Genomic DNA, 26,121 nt, shown 5'->3' with positions numbered 1-26,121 from the left:
ATATCACCTGATCGGATTGCCAGCCGACTGCTCTAACCCGGCGCTGTCCAAGCTAAGTCTCAGAGCTTATGGTGCTTCCTTGTCTCCCTCGACATTGCGTTCTATCGACGTACTAGCGATTGCTACTATATATGTACAGGGTGGTTGGTAACTACATTTTTTTTGAACTTTTTTCTTTTTTTTTTTTAATTTTTCCATCGAGACAACGATCTACAGTGAGATCCGTTATAACGAGACGCGATAAAGTGCACGCGTACCGAGCGAAAATTCAAAGTCGATTTTCTCGAAAACAAAGCCTCGAACGAAAAATTTTTATTCCATATTTTCGACTTCTTTTTTCCGCGTAGAATCACCCCCTTTCCGCTTGTACCACCAGTTACCAACCACCCTGTATATCACATACACAACGAACACCTATTTACTCCCGATAGCCTAACGATCTTTTATTATCTAAAAACAAAATCCACGACGACACGAGGCAGATTAATAATAAGTAGTAAATAATAAATAATAAGGAATAATGGTCGTAGAAAACGTCCAACTCTCCACATTGCGTTCCTAACTTCGACCAAGTAATCTCATCCAATTACTGCGCTGTACGTCACTGACACGAAAGTTTCCACAAAGCTGGTAACATCTTCTAGAAACTAACTCCCGAAAAAGAATCGTCCTTGTGCTGGTTTTCGTTAGTGTCGCGATCGTGGCTCGAAAGTCTCGCGAAACATTCATCTGCGAACGAGTTCGACACGACGGAAATGTTTCATCGAAATCCCGTTAACGTGGTACAACCTTGAAACCGACGACGCTTCCCTGGGCGTTGAGACGACCTCGAGAAAGTTTACCGGGGAACCCGTGTTCTAGGCCGTGTTTTCGTTCCATATTCGGACTACGATGTCACGGTTGCCTGGATGCCTGGTTTCCACAGAGACAGGAGAAGAGCCAGAGGAATGGAAAGAGAGAAATTTAATTAACGCCAAACGAACTGCGATAACGAGCGCCGCACAATAACCAAACTAAACGAAACGCGTATCATGCGCATCAACGCGTTTGAAGTTCAAGGCGAGCTGGCGAGGTTGTGTCTGGCGAATTCGAAGGTCGTCCAGTGGTGTCTGTCGGGATTTTCACTGGATGTTGTGCCTCAATAGTTAATCCTCTTACGTTCTTTGAGCATTATTGATCGGATTGTACTTTTCTCTCTTTAGAAAGCTTCATAAAGCTCGTTTCGATCCGCTGCTAAATACATAATTCTGGATTATAACGTGTATTACGCAGAATATGCATGGAAATTATGGGAAATATATTAACAGATGCTTTGGAACAACGAAATAACTTTAATATTCCTCTATGCCTGAAAATAATACTCCTCGTCGAAAGAATTATTTATAAACAATTTTTCTCCTTTTACAGGTTTAAAGCATTGGAAGTTTTTTTTTTTTTTTTAAACAAAACTTTGTACAAAATTCGAGAATCGCAGTAGAGATAACCGCAGAGAGTATCGAAACCACCCCTTGCAAGCTCTTGAAACTTCTCGATCTGTAATCAGAACGATCGCGAAGCTTTACGTGTACTTCGCACGTCGATTTTTTCTTGCTCGAGTACTTCGACAGGCAAAGACAGACAATTAAGAGGGACAGCTGATGCGATTCACTTGGTAGTGTTATTTACATTTATGTCGGAAAAATGATTCCTGAGCGCTGATTCACATTATTTGACAAATAGAGATATTTCTATTGGCTGATTAGATAGAAACGATGGTACAAGTGTCAGAATTAAAGATCAGTTTAGAATTCCGATTATTCGGCAAATTCGGAACCGAGGCAGATAATTAGACTGAAGCGATAAATGAAATGGAAGAAAATAATTAAAAACCCGACAATGAATAACATCATAATACGATTTATTAATAAAACTAAAATATAAATTCATTCGGTTTGTTCGTCGATCGTTTGGTATCGATGTCGCTGCTGGGGATGCACGCGGCGGTGACTTTTTGTTAGCGTGAAATATAATTTGCTACGGTCGTTGAAAGAATGGTCGGGACCGATTAATCCGCCATTTGGTATAATCTCTATTCTATTATATTTATTGGAATAATGTCAAATCGAAAAAAGAAATTCAGATTTTCCTCCGTTTGATCCGTACTTGATACGTTAACCAACACAAAAGGCTCAAAATATTTTAATGACTGCCAAAAAAAGTATTTTATCTGAATGCGTAATCGAAACGGAAACCAGGTCTACGATCAAAATAGAATGAAAAGTAACGAACCTCGTAAATCTTAAATTCTATGAACGTAAGTTCTTTGGTACGCTTCAGTTCTCTAGGGCACAGCACGTTCGATACAGCGGCGCGACACGGCGTCTAACGAACACGACCCGCAGTTTCCCCTGGGAACCGGATCTGCAGCTGACCACAAAAACTAGTTACCTCGATACTGTGCGCCATTACATATAACGACTGACAAGTGGATGGAAGAGAAATCGAGGCGTTGTTTGCTTTTAGCACCGAAAAATCAGGGATGGAAAGGCAGAAAGGATCGCGGGCCGAGGGTAGAAAACACTTAGCACAGTTCTGTCGATGTTCCTTCTACTTGATTCTATTCTTGCTGCTTGCTATTTACCTTGATAAAATCTCCAAGTTAGATGGAAAGAAGAAACGTTGATCACGAGATGTTGGAAGGTTGTACGCAAAGAGAAAGTGGAAATAGGATGCGAAGTTGAAAAATTTTTCTCATCACGGGCGACCGTGACGATACGCCGGCTGTGTTTGACGATAAATAATTCATAAAACATTCACGGACGCAATCAAAGTCCGGCAAGATCGTTCTATTCGTGGATCGCTTCAGAGTACGCGAACAGCGTATCTACCGAATTTTTATATGCAAATCGCATTTCTGAATTGACCTTTGCAGACGGATGCGCTCTGTCACGTGTTTGCGGCCTATGTATCGATTGGCACTGATACACGATTATCCGTTAATCGGGAATTAATTAAATTCACACCCTGCAATTTCGATCTTCGCGTTCGAGCAGTTCGATCGAAACAATGGGGGAGGAATCGGTTCTTTGGATTCCAGATCACGATTGAAACGGTTGTGTAGAGGGAATTAGAACGTCGATGGAAAAGAACAGGATGCCGAGAATACCAGATACGCGAGTGAAATGAAGGCAAAGGGCAAAAGAATCGGCGCTGTCACCGGCTCGATCGTTCCAGCTTACGGAGGAAAATAGCAATTTGGTCGCAGGTCGTGTCAAGAATTTCATTTTCATCATAATCGGATTCCGTCGGCTCGCGCTTCTTCCTTAATCAGTCATTTAACGCTGGTCATTATTTGATCTTCTTCCTTGAAAGCTCGAGAACGAAGGAAGAAGCGAAGCGATAAGGGAAAGGACCTAAGAGCTGGTAGGTAGTTCCGAGGAGTAGAAAAAAGGAAAGGACGATATTTGGAAGGCGTAAAAAGCTTCGGGCAAAGAGATCGGTTGAAAAGAGACAAAAAGACTAGACGTTGCGTCGCGTCGTCGGTTCTTCAGATTGTCTCCAAGGTAACGAGAAAACTTTCAATCTCGATCAACGATACCGTATAAACGAGCAGTGGCGAAAGATACTAAGCGTTGCGTCGCAAAATTATAATCCAAGTTGCGTTAATTATCGATGTCTTCGTTGTATCTCTTTTACGTAACGTTATATCGCTGATGTTACACCAAGTGCATTTCAGCGTTAACTGTTTGTATACAATTTTGTATGCGAATGCTCAATCCTCTATTATTTTCCAATCTTTTTATCCGTCGAACGTTCGAAGTTGTTGACATTTCCTACAAACGTAACAAAAACCATATTTCATTAACCGAAGGATTTGCTACTGCGACGCAAGCATTGAGGGACGACAGTTTCGATGTTTAAATCGCATTTATCGGAAGAGAAAGGAAGCTAGAAATTTCACGCTCAAAAGTGCGAAAGTTTGTTGCTACAAATATTAGTTGAGCGATATTACGCTATGTGTTTCAAAACGTAATTTGATTTTAATTAATTCCGAGTTGATTTATGTTGGTTCATTCTGGAAAGCGGAGGTGTGTCCTTATTACAACAGCTCCTACAATTCTCAACTTGATATTTACGTTCGAAATTAGCCATTGCATACAGATATACAAGTTTTCTTTCATACAGACGAATCATCGGCGACCTTGCAACCTTGAAGACGACATCGTCTTCGCTTTTTGCTAACAAGCAAACTTCGATGAAAGCGCGAAGCGATGCGTGGAACGACGATGCTAATTATTCTAGATACGTTAATTATCGGTTTTAATTAACTCGTTCTGTGAAAAAGCAACTGGTAACAGAGAGCGATCGTTTCAATTTCCCTGCCTGTCGAATATGGTTCGATTCGAAGATCAGAAGCATAGATTCTACGAATCTGTTTGAGGGATGAAACAATAAGATCGTTCCCAGAGACGTTTCCGGTAAATTTTTACAGTCGTTTTCAGCATCCTTTCGGTTTCTGTTCACCACGCGAGCAACGGTCTAGCCGCTTTTTATACCGGACATCGCGATAACGCTTGAGCCGGCTTGATACCGTATTCAACGCGTGCATCTTGCTCGGACACGTCTCTTTCATTCATTATGGCAGCAGAACGTTTAATTAGGGGCAGCAGCTTGCCCCTGCGGCGTTTCGCGAGACCGTTTTAACGAAGGTCGTTAAGAATTAAACGACGAGTGAGCCTCGTTTAAGGGTGAATTTTATTGGAAAAAGTATCGAGGTTAACAGCGTGAAACTACGTCTTTATAGCTTATGTCTCAATCTGTGACGGCTAAAGACCATTCATTTCCATGTTGTGAAAGTATACATAGATACAAAGTATGGAATTTCAGAAGAAAAAGTTTATCCGACGTTGTTATAAACTTGAGGCCTATTGAATTATTTATACCACTTACTGGTGTTACAGTATAATCTAATTTAGTCAGACTATGGTAGAGACTTTCTCGGAAATGAAAGCAAATTTTGTGGAAAAAGTGGAGTTCCCGTAGAATGGTGGGTACGTGAAACGAACTTTGTACGTCGATTGAAAACACTCGATCAATCGGAAAAGCGAAAAATATTCGATTCCATGGAACTCGGTTGTATAATTCCTGCCGCAGTGTTTGCTCCGTGAATTTCATCGAAATCGTGGTGTAACGGGTCCGTGTTAAGGACCTTTATAAAATTACTTGATTCGAATTGCGGCCAGTTTGATTAATCGCAACGTTTGCCGTGCAAATATTTACGTTTCAATCGAATAAAAATGAAATCATTGACCGAGAGAAAGAGAAAGAGGGAGAGAGAGAGCGACGAACACAAATATTCGTGATAAAAATTTCACGAATCAAATGGTTTGGCGAATCGTTTCGTTATACAGCAACGCTTTTCTCCCGATATTCATTAATCGACCGAGAAAATAAACACGTAGCCGAGGCAGCGACCCAGCGGGCCAATAAACCCGATAAAAATGATTTAAAATGATCTCGATGAGAATACGTTTTTTCAACAAAATTGTTAGGAATAACAAGGCGCGTTGTTACATAGAAAGAATAATTCTCGTTGGAAGATTCATAAGCCACGACGTGAACTTAAACGCGAGGAACTTGTCTCGTCTATCACGATAGTCAGTAGGAAAGCTACTCCGAGTCGTAACCAAGATACACGATCGTCGAGAATTCACGCGAACCGGAGACATCGGACGAATTTAAGAGCGACGGATCTCGAATACGCTCGATGCCGACAGATAGTCGATATTTACGCGAATCCTCTGTTGCTCGCGATATCCGGCTTAGTCAGAAACATTTGGCGCCGCGATGACACACGAATATATGTAGCGGTATTCTTCGTCGTTTAAAATCCGAATGTTTCGACGATCGATGAAGCGACAAGACACGTACACTGTTTGTCAAAAGTTTCGAATCGTTACGTGTTCCATAAAACGTAAGAGTTTAACAGGAATGCAAGTTACGATTATTTTACTTTGGAACGATTATCTTTTAGAATATTTAAAGACTGCATTAAAGCGAAGGTAATTTCTTCCGACATCTTTCTGATATTACTTTCGAATTGCTATAAATTTAATCTACTATGGAAATATTAAAAAAAAAAAAAAAAAAATAGTAAGATATACGTAAGAAAACGCAAAATGAGACTCTCTGTATCTGTGAATGGTCGTAAATATTTTTCGATTTGATTCAATGCAAAAATGTAATAAAATGTCAAGAAAAATACAGTAAACGTGGTAGTAATGTAAAAGTTCACGTCAATTTGTTTTAAATAGGTTTTTTAATTGACTGCCCTTTTTTCCATACTTGAGTAACGTAAATACACGCAACAGTAAAATATTCAATCAATAGCGTACATTCGAAGTCATTTTTTTATTCCTATCGATTCAATCGCGTAAAATTAGAACGGTCAAGTTACATGTTCACATTCTCAGATTTGAAATGCCAGAATTTCATGCACCAAGAAAGAAAGAAAGAAAGACAGAAAGAAAGAAAGGCATCGTAAGCTGGAATACTATTATACTATATTAGCCACGCGTAGGTGTGTTCCATGAATATTTCTCACAACGCCCTCAGAAGGATTAATTCCGTGATTGATCGAAATAACAAGACTAATTTTAAGACCGACACAACTCCTGCCACGTATCGTTTCTCCAGCTATTATCCCGGAAATCATTAACGAACAATTAATTCACTGTTATAGGAACAAACAACGCTTTTGATTCGATCAGAGACGATCATTCGTGTACAATATGAGTCCTGTGTGTAATATGAGTCCAATTAGGATACGATACGTTAGATACATTACGAAAATTGCTTCGAGTTAACGCAAAATTAATCTTGAATGATAAAATATCGAAAAAGTGTAAAATTTTGGATGTTCGACGTTTACGTCAGAATATTTAATATTCGAATTTAAAATTCGAAACTCTATTTGTAGTTTAAATTTGAAATTTTAAATATCAGACGGTGTATGATATAACAATAACTTGTCACTGTTATAGTAAATGTTAAACGATAAATTTCTACGTACGCCTCTTCTATAATAAATCACATTCGCGTAAAACTAACATTGAAACGTCGAATATTCGAATCGCGAGTATCGAATTTTCGAACGTTCGAAAATCTAGAGCTCTGCGTCTCTGGTATCCGAATAAATTTCAATTTTGAATTTCGATTGAGTGTATAGGTGAATTTGAAATTTTCCGTACTTCGATCCCGAATCGAATATGCAGTGTGGAACGGTATAGAAATAAATGAGAACGATGACTCGTAGCCGTGATAATAAATCTCAACAAATATCCAAGATAAACTCCAATAAAGAGTTTAATTCCATCAAATTTATCTATGAACGTGGAAATGAACGACAAACTAAACGCTCTTGACTAATGTACCGGGCGAGCCTAAAGAGAATGAGAGAGTTAGGCCGGGATCGATGAAGCCTGAGGTACACGTGCTGCCCGTAATTACGAGTTAGCGAAATAGCGCAAAGGTACCGAGGAAACGAGGAATCCACAATTCCACGAAAGAAACAGAAGAAAGATAAAGATCGTGCCTGTTGCACGGGAAAACGTTCCAAGGCGAATTTTCCCCGGCAACGATTCCCCGTTCGAATCGGTAATAAATCTTTTCGTTTCGATAAAGCGCATCGAACCGTTCTAAAACGAACATAACCGATTAATTGCTATTGGGATACAACAAATAACGTTGGATTTCCTTGAAAAATGCTCGGATCCCATATACGCTTATATAAACGATACATTCGATACGTAGGAAATGACGCGAACAAAAGTTACATCACGCGTTAACGAGGTCAAGAAGATAAAAGAAGATCGTGGAAATTTATGTCCGGAAATAGCTTATCGTTGGAATTTGTGTAAAGTTACGAACGTTCAAACATTTGTATGAATTGTTTTGACAGTTATAGTAAATGTTCGAAATTTCCTGCTTCTGCAAGAATGCAGCATTCCTAAAGCTGGTCTTCCGTTACTGTCCCATTTTCATAAACCAACTATTTCGCGTGACCCCATAAATAGAAACCCAGGGAAACGAGATCTGGTGACCTAGGAGGCCGACTGGCGCATCGACCGATCCAGCGTTGAGTGAGTTCGGCAATGTATCCAAAATGCATTTGCTGCGATTTCAACAGCGGCAGGAACATTCGTAAGAGTTCGACTGGAATCGAGTGAAATGGAAGCTTGCGTTCTCGCAGAAGGAAGAAATTTCGAACGTTCGTTATAACTATCCGAACCGATTAATACGAGTTTTTGGACGCTCGTAACTCTTCGACGAAGCATTTTCAGTACGCGAGTCTGCATGAACTATCTTTTACCTACTTGGCCTTATTAATACGTGGTTTAAGTTTTGTCGCAACCGTTTCAGACACTCCGTATATAAAGAAATGTGTTTCCCTTGATATTAAAAGGGATTACAATACAACGTTTACTGGCTGAGCCCATATAATAAGATTAATATTACTTCGTGTCTTTGTTTTGCAAATTCGAGTTTATCGCGCTTTGAACATGTGCGCGGAATAAAGCGAAAATAAAAAGCGAACAAACCAGCAAAGAATAAAAGAGGGAATGGAATATTTCATAGGAATTACGTTGCGCGAATAAAGCGACGGAATGAAGAGAAAAAAAAGAACGTATTCGATTATTAGACGCAAAGAAATACGGAAAACCATTTCTTTGGCAAGCTTTGTGATTCGTATTCGTCTTGAGTGCGGCTGTGTACACACCGGGGCTCGATCAGCGTATCAAACGCAAAGAAAAAATAAACGAACGAGCGAAGTGGAAAAAAGAAAGAAGAAAATATAAGAAGAGACGATGAAGAAAGGGTGACGGTCTACAAATATCGTCTAATAACGGGACGACGAATAAAACAGCACAGTCACGGACTGCGATAACAAGAACGAAATGGCAAAGCGAATAAGAATAAAAAATGAAGCGGAAGGAGATAAACAGGATTCACAGTGAGATCCTTGCATACAAAGTGATATTAATCCAGGTTTCTCGAAGGTTTCCTCTCGGGCATTAACTGTAATCCAACTGACACGATCGAACGATTTCGATGCAGCTTCGAAACAACACCCGCAGCTAGATATTAATCCGCGAGAGATCTCTCTGCAGAACGGAGCTGCCTTGAGCGGTGCATCGGGCCAGCCCTACGAAGGTCAAGGCTCGTTATCGATTAGTTCGCCGAGTGTCTGCTCTTGCAGGGTTGGCACGCTTGCTCGCGGCTTCAACGGGTAGAACGCAGCACCGGCCACCTTTCACCCTCTTGTAATATCCTCGTGTATTACGTGAACGACCGACGAAGCCTTTTAAAAACTGATTTACAAGCCGACTGCCGGCGACCACCACGACCAACCTGTCTTCTCCTACGTCTCTGTATGTATACGGAGTATATGGTACAATTATCGCGTGTCTGTGTTGCACACAGAGCCTAAATTCAATATAGTCACACTAGCAAGCTGTGTCGTTAAATTGCCGTCTCTTCTGTGCTCTAACAGTGTACGCTTCCTGGTATAACCGACTCTTTGAACAACCCGATAGCTTTGCTCGTCCACGATGTGCTCTCGATTGTAACGAGGATATACAGAGTGGACGATCTAAAGTTTGGAAAAAGAAAAGAGCGCCTTGCGGTCAGACGTTTGTTAGCTACTGATCCTGTGTAAAGGTTTAAAACCTTAAATCAGAGATTGCTGATGAAAATAACGATCTTCTGTCTGGGACTATGGTTCTATTTGGATTACCACGTATTCGAATTAGAATATACACGGGATGACGAAGAGTTTTTCTTTTTTCTTCACCTTTTTTTTTTTTCTTTTTTTTATTCACTATAGAACGTGCTTATAGACACCGGCTGCGCTCAGTCTTGCAACGTATCGATGAAGTTGACCGGCCTAGAGGCAGAATCGTTTTGTTTCGCGAATCGGCGCGGTAAATATTTGCTCGGATAATGCGAGCTTTCCATTCCATGCCACGTATAAGGGCGCGCCAGAGGATCCTGTCTTTTTGCCCTATGCACGCGTTTAGGCGCAATATTTACAGTTCGTTGGATCATCCGATCGTCGAACGCTATATTCCTTCGTTTTCATATGCGTCGTCTGAATCGTTTTTGCAATGACGTACACTACATTCTCGTAAGTACGCAGATACTAACGAAGAATAAAGTCACTGCAGATCGATTTTATTCGTAATTTCGTAGTTGAAATATATCTCTATTTTTCTACAAATAGGTACTTTTAAACGGTTGTGTACATATTTTATCGAGGATGCGCGCTGATCATATATCGAGTATTGCAGACGAGCAATTTCTTTGAAGAATAAACATAAGAGGAAAAAAGTGGCCGAGTTCTCAGCCAACCTACTGCTTGATATTTTGAAGTTAAAGCGAATGTGAAAAGAGATTTTTCCGCTGAATTATTAAATACATGATTCGTGTTACTTTTCTTTTATGGAATAACAAGTATCAGGGCGTTTAGTACATTTCAATATCTTTTAGTACCTTTTAGTTTGGTAGCAAGTGGAATAAAAAATGTTAAATCAACGTACGTTTGAGGGTAATATTTTTACCGTGAAAATTAATATCGTACTTTTTTCCGTGAATGCTTAATGAAATTAGTTTACTCGTGTATGACAAATAACGCATATAAATTGCGACAAGAACGAGTGGGAGTGGTAGAAAATGTGGAGCAAGGTAGTTTGAAAACGTATCTACGTCGATTAGTATGCGAGTGCGGCATTCAAATTAGAATCTTTTGTTAAGTTGATAGCTATTTATGTTACTTGTAAATATAACATTGCATTTCATTCCAAATAAATTAATTTTAGATTCCACGTTAATCAAATATTTCGTACTCTCTTCGACGAATGCTCTAAGCTCCTTATAATTTTTCATCGTTGTGCTATACATATATAATTAAACCATTAACATTCAACGATTAATCAACATCTCCTACATCGAGCCAAATATTCCGCTTCTTCCGTTTCATAATATTTTTCCATATAACGACTCTATATGGAAACACGATTCTCTATTTGACATTTAAATTAAATCAAGTTAATTAAGTCTTTATACAAACATCTGTCGCTCGTTTATCATTCCAATCACCGACGCAGAAAAATAACCTTAACGTTAAATACAGACGGTGTCACGGAAGATCGCGAAATAAATAGAAAAATACACAAAACAGATAACTCGAAATCAAACGTCAAACATGTAAATTCAAATATATCAGCAGCTGCAGTGATAAAGATTTAAATGGACAAGCCGTCGAAGCGGAGATACACCATGTTAATGAAAGGTATCGAACAGCTCGGAAAATGCGAAAGTAACAACGCATACTGGCTGTCAGCGTGCAAGTAGAGGGGAGATCCGATAATCGATCAGAGAAAGAGTTCCCCCGGGGTCGACAACAATGATCTCTGACCGGGCATTACCACTACGCTGCGCTGTTACGAGCAGGTGTCCATCAACGTCTCTTTGATCTTGCCGTGGAAATCCTATTTCGGTCCTGTGGCCGATATCGATACAGCCACGTTGTAACCACGCTACTTTGGATTGCGGAATTTTCACACTGCCGATGACCGAGTGTTTACCACAACACAGACGATCGGAGATCAAGATCTCGTGAAAATTCAGCGATATCGGTGATACTTTGACCCCCCGAATCGGTCAAACGTCCCGATAAGATTTTTCGCGAAAGAGCAAGATCGTTCCTGTTGTTTTCCATTTGATCAAGCCACAAATTAGCAAATTGAATCCACCGTTGTTTCCACTGTGTTATATTCTTTCTACGCTTTACTCGTTCTAATTTCTCCGGTCATTTACAGCGAATAGTACGATGAGTTCGCAGAGATCCTTGGAAATTCAAAATCTTATGACCGTTTAAGGGCGACGATCGTAAACAGGTGCACATAAAATACGATGGCGATGCATCTTCTTATAAGACGGCGATCTTTAAATCCAGCACGCTGCAAACCGAATACACGTTACCGAAGTAATCATCTATTACCTGATATCGACTATTTGATCGCAGAATTAAATACAAGATTAAAAACTCTCTATTTTCTCGAACAATATAAAACTGCTACAACGTTGGTTACATCGTTGGTTTTATAGATCCCGGCGGATTGAAGCCTTTAAAAGCTTTGCACTCGTATCTCGTATATTTAAATTTCACGAGCTTTAACCAGCGAGTAATACCATGGAAATCACAAAATCACTAAAATATACTTGCTATATATCCATGCTTTTTCTCTGTGGCCTTGCGTATAGCGTGTATTGCTCCATATAATCAGCTGAAACACGCGTGGAAGCTCATGTGCATTGGCTCTCATTTCGAAATAATTTACCGAGATTAAACACGTGCGACCACCTCCCGTGTTTCGATTAATTTGTGTCTAAACTGACCTTGAACCATCCAAAAAGCTAATACGTAGCAGTTGCCGAACAAAAAGCTCTAGCATACAGAGAAAGAAGGAGGGAGAAAGCGAGAGAGAGAGAGAGAGAAAGAGAGAAGTGGAAGTGAGCCAGGGGAAGCTAACGAAAATCGATAATACGAATATCTGCACGAATGGCAAGCTTTTACTCTCTCTCCGATAAATTCGGCGATAATGATAGAGAGGAAGCCGGTTTAGTGGGCATGAGTCGTCGAAACGTAGCCGGAGGCATCAGCTGTTCGGGAACCTTGGGCTGCCAAACGGTTGAAATTCACAGGTGAAAGGAATCGACGTTCGATATACGCAAAATCAAATCCACGCGGACAATCAGGCTGGATATACAGAAACTGGTAGAATGCACTGGAAAATTAATCGATGGCAGAGAAAAGAGGAAAGAGGATAGTGGAACAACAGAGTGTGGAAGGGGACAACAAAATGAAGGAGCAAATAGAGTGGAGAAAGAAGAAGATTCTGTCGCCAATGTGTCTACGGGTGAATAGATAAGATCGTGGTATAGACGTTATTGCTATTTTTTCTCTTTTCTGTCGAAAGTCGATGCACAAACCGGGAAGATGCTCGACGGTGCGAGTTGGCCCGTGCTCGTGTAGTTGGGTCTCGAATGAAGAGGGTGGCGTTTGGATCAATACCAACTGCCCCTATTCTTTGTCCGTGTATGCACGAGCGGTAGTTTGGTCGCGGGACGAGCTCACACAAACATATCGCGCGATTCTGTATCCGTGTTGCTCGGTAAGCACATACATTGTCGATTAAAAAATTGGCATCGCTTTTCTAGTTGCACGTATATAAAAACTCTGTTAATTTCCTGACTAACTTGAAATTAACGATTGAAGAGGTTGCTGCGATAGAGAGACGGCTCTACCTTCTAGTAGTTTGAAGAAAATTCAAGCGTTTTCTGAAATATGATATAAATGTAGAATTCATTAATATTCGTAGTAATAAACTTCTCTAATTGCATTTACATACAACGCTTCCACGAATGTCTTTATTAATTTGAAATTAGCAATTAGAATGGTTGCTGCAATAAGGGGACAGATCACTTTCTGATAGTTTGAGTAAACTAACAAAAACCAACAGAAGATCCTATTGAGATACGTATAATCTTCTGTGCTAGATTAGATCAGCCGCGTAGTAGTGACACACGTATATGAGTATAAGCGTATGGAAGTACGTGTGTGCACAGTGTCTCGAAGAACAGACGAATGCAATTGTTCCGTTGGCAGTGTGGTATAGAAGATGCTGAGTCAAAGAGACTGCAGAGACGCGTGCAAATGTATATCGACGAAGATCCTGTAAATCATTCATTAAATAAATCTAAAACTATTTTAATATAAATTCCAAGTGTAATCTCAGTGTTTCTTTACTTTTATTTCGGCGATTAAGATCCACGGATTAATTCTCAACAGATCCAATCACTTTCTAAAAGTATATTAATTATCCTATAGTATATTAATATTCCTAATACAATAATGCAGTAAGTATAATTTAAATATAGGAGATACCTCAATGCTGCAAATCGTTCGGTTATCGATACAAATTTCCTGCACTTCGATAAATTTCCAATGAAAATATTTTCGAAGATAACAGTATTCCGGGTTCCGAAACTTTTGGTTTCCATGAAACGTTTTCGTTAGTATTGTACGTGTAACTTTTTCGACGTACTGACGCGCACATATATACGCTTTGTATCTATACGTATATGTTTGTGTAAGGATAGAGCTCGTGTGTGAATGTGGCTTTGCAATTGTAAGCATCACAGTGACGACGAGGCATCGCGTGGCTTGGCGATCGTTTCTGCGCTGGAGCGCGTCTGACCATACACGGGCTTGACTACTGCGAAGCGCACGCCAGACCCGACACATGTCGTGGATTGGATCCACTTGTTGGATAACATTAGCGATGATTATCGCCGAGTTAGAGCGCTTTCGCGTTGGCTGCTTTTCACACTGTGTATAGTAATCGCACGATAGTTAGCAAAACGTTATTGTACATCATCGTGTTCATATCAGAGACAGCGACGTTTCGCGCGATTTAACCGAAAACGATTAATTCGTGACTCAAGTTGCCAATCGTTTGGATGTAATAAATTTTCACGCGAAAGAAACAGTTAAAGTAGTCAAAAATAAAACGCGGAAGGACTAAGGACTGATGACTAGTTAAAATTGATTTGTTCTTATCAATACGTAATTGTACGTAACATAAAGATGTCTCTAATTGAAAAACAAACAGGTCAATTCTGTTTATGGCCTTGGAATTTTTATATCTCAACCTCGCTTTCATCTTAACGATCGAAGGGATTTTTAATGTTTTAAGGAAATTTTAATAATTTCAAAAATAATCGGAAGATCGTACTGCGCTTTCATTACACGACAACTCACCAATTACTTCGTATCTATCTTTGTTTCTCCGTATCTGATCCGCGTGTGACGTGAAACTACAAAAATTGCACGCGTCTCTCCTTTCCATCGATATATTCTCGGAAATAAATACCAAGTAACAAGAAATTGCACGAAAATTATGAAAACCGTCCACTTCACATATTCGCTGGCGCGCTTCTCCGCGGTGATATTAAGTCGAAAATGACAAGAACTCGACATATCGTCGTATCTTTTTTACAACGAGTAAAAACGCTCGCAACGCGAAATGATAGACGACAGGAATTGCACTTACAACGCGACAAAATATGTGACTGGTTGGAAATCACGAGCAACAATATGCTAATAATATCTTGTATTGTAATTTTGTCGTTGCGATTCAAAGTTTTTGGAAACGACAATTTTGCAGTGACATTTAGGTATCGCGTATCGAACAACGGTCGATGCTGCGTATTGGAAATTTGGTATTAATTAACGTCAACCGCCTAAATCAATATAGCGACGATGTGTCGGAATACTGTACTGTATGTCGATGTAGTATATCGCGGTGGTTCATGCGACAGATTTTCCTAACAGATCTGGGTTTTCAATTTGTCGCACGCGTGTCGGTTGCCTTATCGCCGTGAATGACAAGCTCTAACGAGCTCACGCAATTTCTCGATTTTCTTCCCGCCGTGTAATTAGCTGTACCGGAACTAATCAACCGTAGTTTAACGCGTCAAGAAATAAAAGGTACGAAATAAACGCGTTGGAATAAAGATCTTTAGATATTGTTTGCTGCTGAGTCACCGAGTTCCTAATACTTGAAATGTATGGCAGTATAGAGCGAGACTGAAATTGTGGAAGAAGTGTGCGTTAGGTGTTGGTTGGATTGAGAATGCTTACGTGGCTTGTCTAAAGTGAGTAAAAGAGGTTGTAGAACGAGGAAAGAGACAATACACCGAGGCTTTTAGAATATATTGCGTGGGAGATGTTACACTGTGCCCGAAATAGTTCTTGAATGGTAGTCGTAGAAGCGTTTTACGTTATATATTTCACTTTTAACGCTGTACAGCAGCATGAAAAACCCTTAGACCTTTTCACGTTGCTGGTTTTACGATGGCAAACTAAACATATTTCTTAGAACAGTTCTCATCTGGTGTTACGTGAAAACGGAGAAAGATATTTTCTCAATGGTATCGCATATTTATGATTTCTTCTAGCTCGCAAATCTTTTGAAGACACTGCGATAAATAGAGACGTCATCAAGGTGTTTTAAAACGTGTTTGCGCGGAAAAGGACATCAGAAACGTGAGTCAGTTTTCAAAAAAAAAAAAAAAAGAGAAAGAAAAAAGAAAGAAAAAAAGTGGATAGAGCGAGAACAAGTATATTCAAGAATTATTCGATTGAATCCTTAAAAGGGAAATAAAATTTAAATAACATCAAGTGTCTCGTCATTCTTGGCTGAAAATAAAATTTCTCTTTGGTAGAGTATCTACCACTTGCTTTTATCCGTATTGTATCTGACCAGATTCCAATTTACTATTGAAACTGTCTCATACTCGTATCCCCTCACCCTCTCAAACATTCCCTAACAAGGATTCCTACACATCATTGATTCTCATTCACACGGATGAAACGCGTAAACGCGTGCTACGTGACGAGACGTATTTGTTCTCCGATAAACGACATCCGCCAACTAGATTATAAAGGATCGTTCAGACAATCAATGTTATTGTCAATGTTATTGTCAATATTCAGAGTTCTCAACATTGTATGAACAACATACAGTATGTTCGTTTTAAACGCACGCGCTTGATTACTTCTCCGAGTATCAGAAATGCGAACAAATCTTTCAGACGAAAGTTGTTTCACCATTTCTTCTGCGTTTTTATCTAAGAACAGTTGAATATCAATGTAACTTTTCTAACTGGATGTTTTTGATTTTCTGCAAAAATGTATTGTAGTATATATAATATTGTATATATTGTATATTGTATATATAGTACTGTAGTAAATATAATAATTAGTTTATCAATGATAAATGGATTAAACAGAAAACAATGGTTATTTAACACGAATTAATCGTAACAACGTATTATAATTAATTAACAACTCTCGTCAACACAGATTCAACTCTCTCTCAACAACGCTAACAACTCTATCTCGACAAGGCAATCCGCACTCTCTGGCTTCTCAACTCGTACTGTCGTTAATTCGTTTATGTCCCTTAGCGACCCTTTGTCCTTTGCCTTAGCCTCGTATCTTTTGTTTAACCCCCATCATGCACATGCTCGGCAACCGCTTGTTTATAATTCGCACGACACCCCCTCAGACCCCTCGTCCACGATACTACAGTATTAATACATTTCGGTCGAAAAATGATTAGTTTCAAAGGGATTTTAACCGTAATCTCGTCAAACTTATCGTACGAAAGACAAAAAAAAATATAAACGACATATCGATCGTCCAGACGATCTCTTAGGCGCGATAATGCCAAGGACCCTGAATATTGACGGCGATATTGATCGTCTGAACGTTCCTTAAGGAATTATCGTGACCGGATGTGATTCGGTGGTGGTAATAATTCATGGAATTTAATATTGCTTCCAAGTGGCGACACTGCAGCGTGTTATTTGACTGGAAGAAGGTTTCCACGTGATCTGACACTGTCAAAAGAATTGCTCCGCATTAATCGGCCGTTTTCACTCCCTCTAGTGTTACTGCTCGACAGACTTTACCACGTCGCTGGTCATATATCATCAGGAAAACGCCGGGTGTACGAACGATGGAAAAGTGCACGATAATACGATGCGCATATATCTCTGCGCGTTATTAGAAGCGACACTTGTCAACTAGCTGGATGTCCAGTCTAACTGTATCGCGTATTTTCATTCGCGTTTCTTGCCAAAACACCGTATATAGGTATTGCAATATGGAATTCGAGGAATTCTTAGGAAGTTGTCAAAACCCTTAAAAATTGTTGGTTCGTGGAATCTGAAACTGTAAACATCACATACGGTCAGTGTGTTATAATGATAAATTTATGAATTTGACGTAATAAAATTAATTTGTTTTCAAGTCTATATTACATATATTAGGTTGTCCGATAAATCTCTTTCTATTACAGACCCGTCTTTTACAACAACTCGTCTTTGTACAAACATGAAACCTAATCTGTCGAAAGTTGTAATTTTTATCTTGATAGAACAAAATGGATGATACGTAATTCGATAAAATAATATAAAACGGAAAATGTCGTGCATCCGCTATTTCCTTGCAAAACGAAAGAAACTTTTCGGATGACCTAATAATATAAAGACACGTCTTTTCGTTACTATGCTATTTCGTTCTAAAAAGACGATCTTATAATCCAGACTCTCGAAATTTCTCGTTTAACTCGCCTCAAACTTTCCCGATAGGATTTCAACCAAGAAATTACATGAGAAGTAACACGCTATTAATTTATCATACGTCTATAACTCTTGCGGATAGTTTTAACGAATATTTCGAACACGATGCGTACATCTGAGATGAATATAAAGTATCTTAAGACGTATGAACGACGGTGTGCATATATGTTGGAGATCTCCTTTGCTTTTCATCTTTGACGGAGCAAAAATTTAGGAAATAAAAAGCGCGATTTTGCTTGCAGAGGATTCAATATCTGCTTAATGGAGAAAAATCTGGTCTTTAGAAAATGGAACGTTCGTCGTCCTTCAAAGTTTTTTTAGAAGATCGCCATTTCCTGTGGAAATTTTTCTCGTGTGCCAAGTGTTCGAGATTCTGTAACCACATTATGCGCTCGAATTACCGTTCGCCCTTTAGACCATCAACTTGGAAATGTACTTCATTCGATCGTCGAACGAAAGTGGCTCGCTCGAATTTAACCGCGGTTAAAAACTAATTTCGAGCATGGCGATTTATTCATCCGCGTGTCGAGTACGTTAATAATTACTCGACGACGGTACACGCGCGTTAACGAGAAACATTTCCACGCAATGACACTTGGCCAAGGGGTTGTTTCCATTTTCGAATCCATTTCCACATAGGATTACCTGTTTGGACCTATAGGATTCAATTATGGGGAACAGCAAGTAATTCCAACATAGAAATTCTTCAACGATTCCAATCAAAAACTATAAGATCCTCGATAGATGCACCTTGATATGTTACCAACCAAACAATACATCGCGACCTCAAGATACCCACAGTCAAAGAAGAAATATTCAAATTCAGTAACAGATATAACAAAAGAGTCAACAACCACCAAAACCCACTAGTTACTCAATTTCTTGACATGTCGGGTCAAATGCGCAGGCTAAAAAGACAATTACCTTTTAGATTTAAATAGTAGATTCAATTAGAATCAAACACACGATAAACACTTATCAAACACGGTATAATACCAGAAAAATTTACTCATAATTCTCAATGAGCATTGATTGTAAAATTCATCCAAATAAAAAAAGAAAACAAAATTTCTACATAGGAAAATTAGGATATACATACGATGTTTGAAAATGGATAAAAAGCTTCACCGTTCACAAATACGTAGAAACTGTTGTGGCGAAATTGTTGCTGCGTTTGGAACCTTAAGATATAAGGGTGGTTGGTAACTGGTGGTACAAGCGAAAAGGGGGTGATTCTACGCGAAAAAAGAAGTCGAAAATATAGAATAAAAATTTTTTTTAATTTTTCCATCGAGACAACGATCTACAGTGAGATCCGTTATGACGTACCGCACGCGTACCGAGCGAAAATTCAAAGTCGATTTTCTCGAAAACAAAGCCTCGAACGAAAAATTTTTACTCTATATTTTCGACTTCTTTTTTCACCTAGAATCACCCCTTTTCCGCTTGTACCACCAGTTACCAACTTTATAATAAAAATCGCGTCAATTACGATATAATACGATTATAAAATCATTTTTTCCATCGCTGATAGATCTTTGACAAATTTCACGCAAACACCTCTGAATTAAAAAAATAAAATTTTATATGAAGAGGAAGCATCGTTAAATCAAACAACCAGTAATAAATAATTCTCAGCATATTTTGAATCGTCGTTTCGCACGAGTACGTAACTCCAACCAATTAAGCGTCTTTTTAATTAATTCCCCTTAGTCGCAATAATTTGGCTGAATTAACAAGTTTCGTACGAATCAGCAGGTAACCCAACGCTTCTAAACGGCGCTGTATTTATCGATCTCTCGTTAATTAAATAAACTGGAGAGTCAAACTTTAGAGGTAAACAGTAAACTCGACGGGTAACTCCTGATCGAAGATGTCCAAGTTCGAAAACAAGTCTAAACTGTCAAGAGCGCATTAGGCGGACAATCGTTGGAACGTTTGGATTCCCTTGAGAAATTGCACGTCACATGCATGCACGACAGACGTCTCACGCAAAAATAGCGAGCTACGAAGATTGCTCGAACTTGGGAAAACACGCGACGTCAAAGATCCTATGGTTCTAAGAGCTACGCTCGGGGATTGCCAGGGATTTCTGATGACGAACGGTTAAAACATAAAATTCAATCCCGCTAGATTCATTAATATTTTTCTGTATTTCTTTTCGCAACAAGGTCGTCGAGCTTCGCTTATCCTTCGTTTCAACCCAGTCAGCAAAATCGAGAGAAGAAGGTACAGCTCTATGAAACACGTTCTAAAAATGAAATCGAATGCTCGAGAGGGACGATTAATAAATTTCGACGATCCGCGTTTTAATAGCAGCCACTTGTCAACCTATCGGTTAAAGCTGAACGACACGTACTGTATAAAATATACACCACGCGTTCCAGTTTTCTTTTTCTTTTTTCCCAATTTCACGAGCCGATGTTATACGTTAAATCTATCTCTACGAAACGTATATTTCTCGTTCGTCATTTTCTTTCGACCATCTTCGTTACTCTTCGTAGAACTAAAAATATTTGGCTATCATTCAGTATTTATTATTATTTTATTTATTTATTCTTAGTCCGTGCCTTTCGGCTTTGGACGACTTTCGGTTTACATCTCTTACAATGCCCTTACATCGCATCTGTTTCTCTTGCTCTAGCTATCATTCAGTAACAGCCGATATAATTTTCCTCGAAAGGTGAAAATCACGGGGAACTTGGAATATTTGAAGATTGTCGAAAAACGAAGAAGTAACGAATAGGATATTTGAATTAAAAAGAATCGTTCGATGAATTTTTACAGAGAAATGGTAAAACTTGGTGGATACAGAGGCGTGAAAACGAAGGTCAAATCTTTTGTCGCTACAAATTGCAAGAGGCACGTTGGTCCGATACGGTTGGCCGCTGTGAACCGCCGGCTGATCGAGCGCGAATCGAATAGATTGCTTTCGAACATTTGCACGCGTGCACGTTTACGTTCGCTGTGCGAGAGCCTGGAAGAGGATTTCCAGAGATATTATTGACAGTAATCTCCCGACGATACATCCAACGAGATCCTTCACCCAGTGGCCCAATTTGTCTGGAACAAAACCCTTGGCGTTATCGAAATTGAAAATGTCGATACAGCCTCGAGAAACGTATAAAATTTTTATGATGCGTTTGAATTTGCTAACGCGACCTTGCGTCTAAAATCTCTTTATGAATTTTACCATATCATATGCGCGCGATGTTGTATAACGCGCGATGCATTTCCACAGGAATCATCAGAAAATTCATTTCGTGAATTTTATTCAGCCGTCTGGTTCCATTAAAGAACGACCTTGCCTTCATATTGCCAATATAAAATACACAACGCTGGAAATCTGAAAGGTAAAACGATATTGTCGAGCGATATTAATACGCCGAATTTAATACGGCGGGCCGACGAGTCTACGGTAATCGAGTTTCGAATATTCAGTGGCTCAGGGAAATATTTGAACGCCCACAGAAACTTTTCATAAATACGTTATATGGTTTATAGGAAACATTTTATGTTGCGTAGCAAAGCATAGTTAATTATTCATTCGCATTAATAAGTCGTAATACATTTAGTAGAACCATTCCCGGCACTAATGCTGTACGACTAGCTTTCCATTAAACACACATTTACAGTAAATAAGCTGTAACTTCCGTATAAACCTTCGGACTGTTTCCAAATTTCACCAATACGATCGTAATAATCGTATTTCGTCGCAATGCTCGTGAAACGTAAAAAAATGTTCTCACACGATACAACTAATACGTTCGTAAAAATTGTCTAATTTCTCTAACAATTTAGTCACCGTATCCATCCGTTGATCGATGCTCGATACCTTTCATGAGATTAAATGGATGTTGGCAACGAGTTTGTTATTTTTATCGGTGAAACACTTAAAAAAAGAAACAAAAATCGCGCAAACAACAGAGTGACAAATATCGTTCCCCCGTTTCATCTTCCATTTCAATCTCCGTTTGGCTAGCGTGCGTAAAATCGTTAAAAAACAAAGTTCAATAACTTCCAATACCTGACGTTCCTGCGACAAAAATTCGCAGAACGCGTTACGAAGGTATGGGATTGCAGCGATTCAAAGAATCCCATTGAATCTCTGTGCGATTGTGCGAGAACGGACGTTGAACTTACGTTTCACGTACGAGCGAGACTCGAGAAGAAGAAACCGCGGTATATAAGTCGAGAAGGCGTATAACGTGATAAAATTATCGGGATACAGAGGGGGGTTGAAGAGGTTGCAGAGGGGTTGAAACTGCAGACACGCGTTTAAGAAAGTGTTCAACGACTTCGTTCTTCTAAAGAATGTCCTGTGTCTCCGTTTCATTCTTCGAGGGCATTGCACCCATTAAAATGACATTTCTATTCGAGAATGGAATTCTCCGACATCTACTACTACTACTACACCTGCTTCTCGCGCGTATCGTATAAATACCAATAAGTAGTAGGGTGTGAAAGAGGCCAATGAACCTGACATGGGAATTTTTAATAAAAAATTTCCACCTGTATTTCGCTGCTGTTTTTTTTTTTTCCAACTTCGTTTCACCTACGTGACGCGTGCAATTTCGCATTTTCGCCTGTTCGTTTCCAGTTATTTCTCGTAAATTGAACTGCTTGAAAGCGTAACAAAATGACAAAAAAAAAATAAAATAAAAAAAATTGGAAAATTAAAATGGTTAAAAATTCGCAAGATTTCTTGTATCTTCGCTAACAGATACGAAACAATATCCAGTTTCCTTTTGTATCTCGCCTTTCACGTTTTTTAAATACCAGTGAAATATTTGCTTTTTATCGAAAGCTACGGTTCATTTAGCGGAATTAATGCCAACTACCAGCTCCTATTTTCTCTTACCTCGGTATATTAATTTACGTTTTACAAGCACGTAATTGGTTGGACTGTGATAAGTCGACGTTATCGTGATTACGATTATTATCGTTGCCGCCTGCACAGGGAAGTAATTAACCAACAAACCGGTCAACCTGTTAATTTCAATTGATTATAGCGTGCGCGTACGCGTAACAGAGGTTTATAAATAAATTGATGTTGCACGTAATCGAGCGGGTTATCGATGACCTCGCGATTTTATCGTGTTTCGGTCCGATTCGATATTGACGGATTAATTATCTGACAAGCAAATTATCGTTCTTATACGGGAACGCGTTAACACGATCGCTCTTGCAATTATTTATACCTGTACGGTACAAGAGAGAAAAGATGCCCGAAGGATTTTTTAGTCCTGGCTTGTTCTGACAGCTCGACACGCGGAAATTATTTCCTTCTTGGAAAGAAATTTATTCGCCGAGCGGAAATAAGACGAGAAGCTTTTTCCAATTACTATGGTTCAATGACAGCTAGTCGGGGGTCGTGAAACTTTACTGAATTAATTCCGGATAACGTGCGGCAGAAGGATAAAGAGGAAATGAACAAAAGAAAGTAGCGGAAAAATAGCTTGTTTCTGAACGAACGATTTTTAACCGCGACAATGTTGTAAATCCAATTATCGGAAAAATTCACGTTTGAAAAAACTGCGCGAAAGTAAACCCGTCATTCGTCCCTGGCGACGTGCACAACTGAAAAGTCGACGATTTGCATTTTTGCCTCTAAAACGGACGCGGTAGATCGCTGGTCTTTTTTCACTTCGTCGTCCTTTTGTTTCGGTTTTTCCGACGATAACGTTCCATTCGATTAATTTCAACGGCCAAGAACACCGGGGCCTCGTGAGCGGAGCACCGAGGAATTTTTCTTTTTTATCATCCTCTGTTATTAAACTCCGTGGCGAGACTCGGATTCAAAGGATCTTTTTCGCAAATTGTGATCAAAAAGTACGCGGTATAATGTAAAAGCCTTGCGATAAATTCTTTTATAACTTCCGACATCGAAGCGACACGTCATTGAAAATCGATAATATTCAATTTATCAAAACCCTGCTTCACTATGACCTTACCCTATGCTTTGATATTTCGCGTATAAATTATCCTTTATTCTACTTCGAATAAAGGAAAGGAAGCGATAAAAATATCACTCCCATAACGTCCCACTTATGCCTGGACCATAACTATGGAAATTTTCAGCTTTTCGCCGACCGACACCGAATTTCCTTTTATTTTTCCTTTCCATGTTTCTTTCCGTGTTTCCTTTCTATTCTCGACGATATACAGTAAAATGTTAAATATTATAAAACGCATGTATAACAACGATGATCATCCCTAGGATTACTTTACCATTTTACGTTCAATTGTGAATTTTTATTACGTATCGAACTGCACATTCATAATTCTGGCACAGGGGAGACAACACGAGCGATTCAGAAAGTAAACTGAACAACTACATTTCCTGAAAATTTCTTAAATTAATTCTCGTGTCAGACCATACGATTGCTATCTTAAATCTTCAGAAACGTTTATCGATTAACAATAATGAAATAATAGAACCGTTCAATTTATCTTCTTTATATCTCATATATTGTTAATTGCTCCCTAAATCCTCGTATGAGTCGTTCAAAAGTCGCAACTGATCAACTCCATAGATTGAAAAGTAAAACAGTAAAAAGTAGAACAGAACAGAACAAAAAGTAGAACAGAACAGAACAAAAAGTAGAACAGAAAACAGTAAACAGAAAAGCGACGATATCGATGATATCACAGACGTTATTTTCTAAATTTATTTCACAATGTATCGTTACTTATGTCGGTTTATTGCGAGAGAAGAATGGAGTCGATCAGTTTGACTCCCGAGAGGATAACGCAAATAACAATTCGAAACAATTTACCATATACAACGACAAGGAAACGAAAATTAGAAAATAATAGTAGACGAAAAGATACGACGTAAAACATCGATGTAACTCACGTTCTCCTCGACCGTCTTCTTGATCTTTGCTCCAGCCTCGACCACGGTTTTTCCAGCCTTGTTCACGGCGCTGTACAAAAATCCTCCCAGAGTTTTAGCACCTGCCAGTGCCTTCGTTGAAACTACGGCAGAAAGAGAGAAGGAAGAAAATAATGAGCGAGTCGGTGATACGTTATCCAACCGGGTGGAATTTAATGGAGACCGGTCGGCGGAAAAACGTCCGCCGGAAAACGCGAACAGACTACCTTTCGCTGTCATCCCAACCCCCGTGAAAACGTTGCACAAACGCGAGAAACCCAGATACGTCAGTCGAATTTCTCGCACTTCGGGATCTCTGCCGGGTATTCCAGCGTTTATCAGCGTGAGCGACGAAAATTAAGCACCTTGGCGAGTGAGAACGTTCGAGCTAAAAAAAAATTAGCTGATGACGGGATATTATTTCACGCGGCGAAATGGCGATAAAGAAGACTTGTGCAAATTAAAAAAAAATGGTCGAGTTTTAGAGTTTTTATTTCTTTGTATTTCCGCTTCTTTCTTTTCTCTCGTTATATTTTCTGTATTTTTTTTTTCTTCTTTTTTCGATTCAGATACAGATCAGAGAAAAGTGTGGAAATCGTTAACCAATCATCCGCAGGTCTTTTTGCGATCATCGTCAGGTATTTTGTAAAATTTTTGCATACCGCAGTAGCTATCGTTTATCGTTGTTCATATGAGCAAGAGAAAATATTTATATTGCACGAGAGAAATTTTGTTTAAAAAATAATGTAAACGGAAACATTGAATGCGAAACAATTCGTGTGCCAATGTGGCACAAGCTCCATATCGATAAGCTTTTCATTGAAAATCTAAGGGTAAATATCGAGAACGAAATTAACGTATTTATTTATATTGTACGTATATTTAACGATTAAATCACTTCCTTGTCGATAGACTAAACAACGCTCTGAAAAGGTCTAATAATAACGGTTTAATGTACCGTAGCTGTTTTGTTAATTAAATCGTGTATCGAA

The 26,121-nt window shown here is 39.1% G+C and overlaps 1 protein-coding gene across 4 annotated transcripts in view; it reads right to left on the bottom strand.

Annotated features, from left to right (window-relative positions):
* LOC117234817 (synapse-associated protein 1-like) overlaps positions 1-26,121 on the bottom strand; it is a 95,727-nt gene that overhangs the window by 48,803 nt on the left and 20,803 nt on the right. For all 4 annotated transcript variants that reach the window (XM_033496378.1, XM_033496374.1, XM_033496376.1 and 1 more), the window contains one exon: positions 25,112-25,233. In XM_033496378.1, coding sequence (XP_033352269.1) covers positions 25,112-25,233 — 122 coding nt within the window. The remainder of the gene's footprint in view (positions 1-25,111; positions 25,234-26,121) is intronic.

The sequence above is a fragment of the Bombus vosnesenskii genome, unplaced genomic scaffold (assembly GCF_011952255.1).
Source record: "Bombus vosnesenskii isolate JDL3184/JDL3185 unplaced genomic scaffold, Bvos_JDL3184-5_v1.1 scf7180000013309, whole genome shotgun sequence".
NCBI lineage: Eukaryota > Metazoa > Arthropoda > Insecta > Hymenoptera > Apidae > Bombus > Bombus vosnesenskii.
The sequence above is the reverse complement of the archived record's forward strand: the minus strand, read 5'-3'. Positions and strand labels throughout refer to the sequence as shown.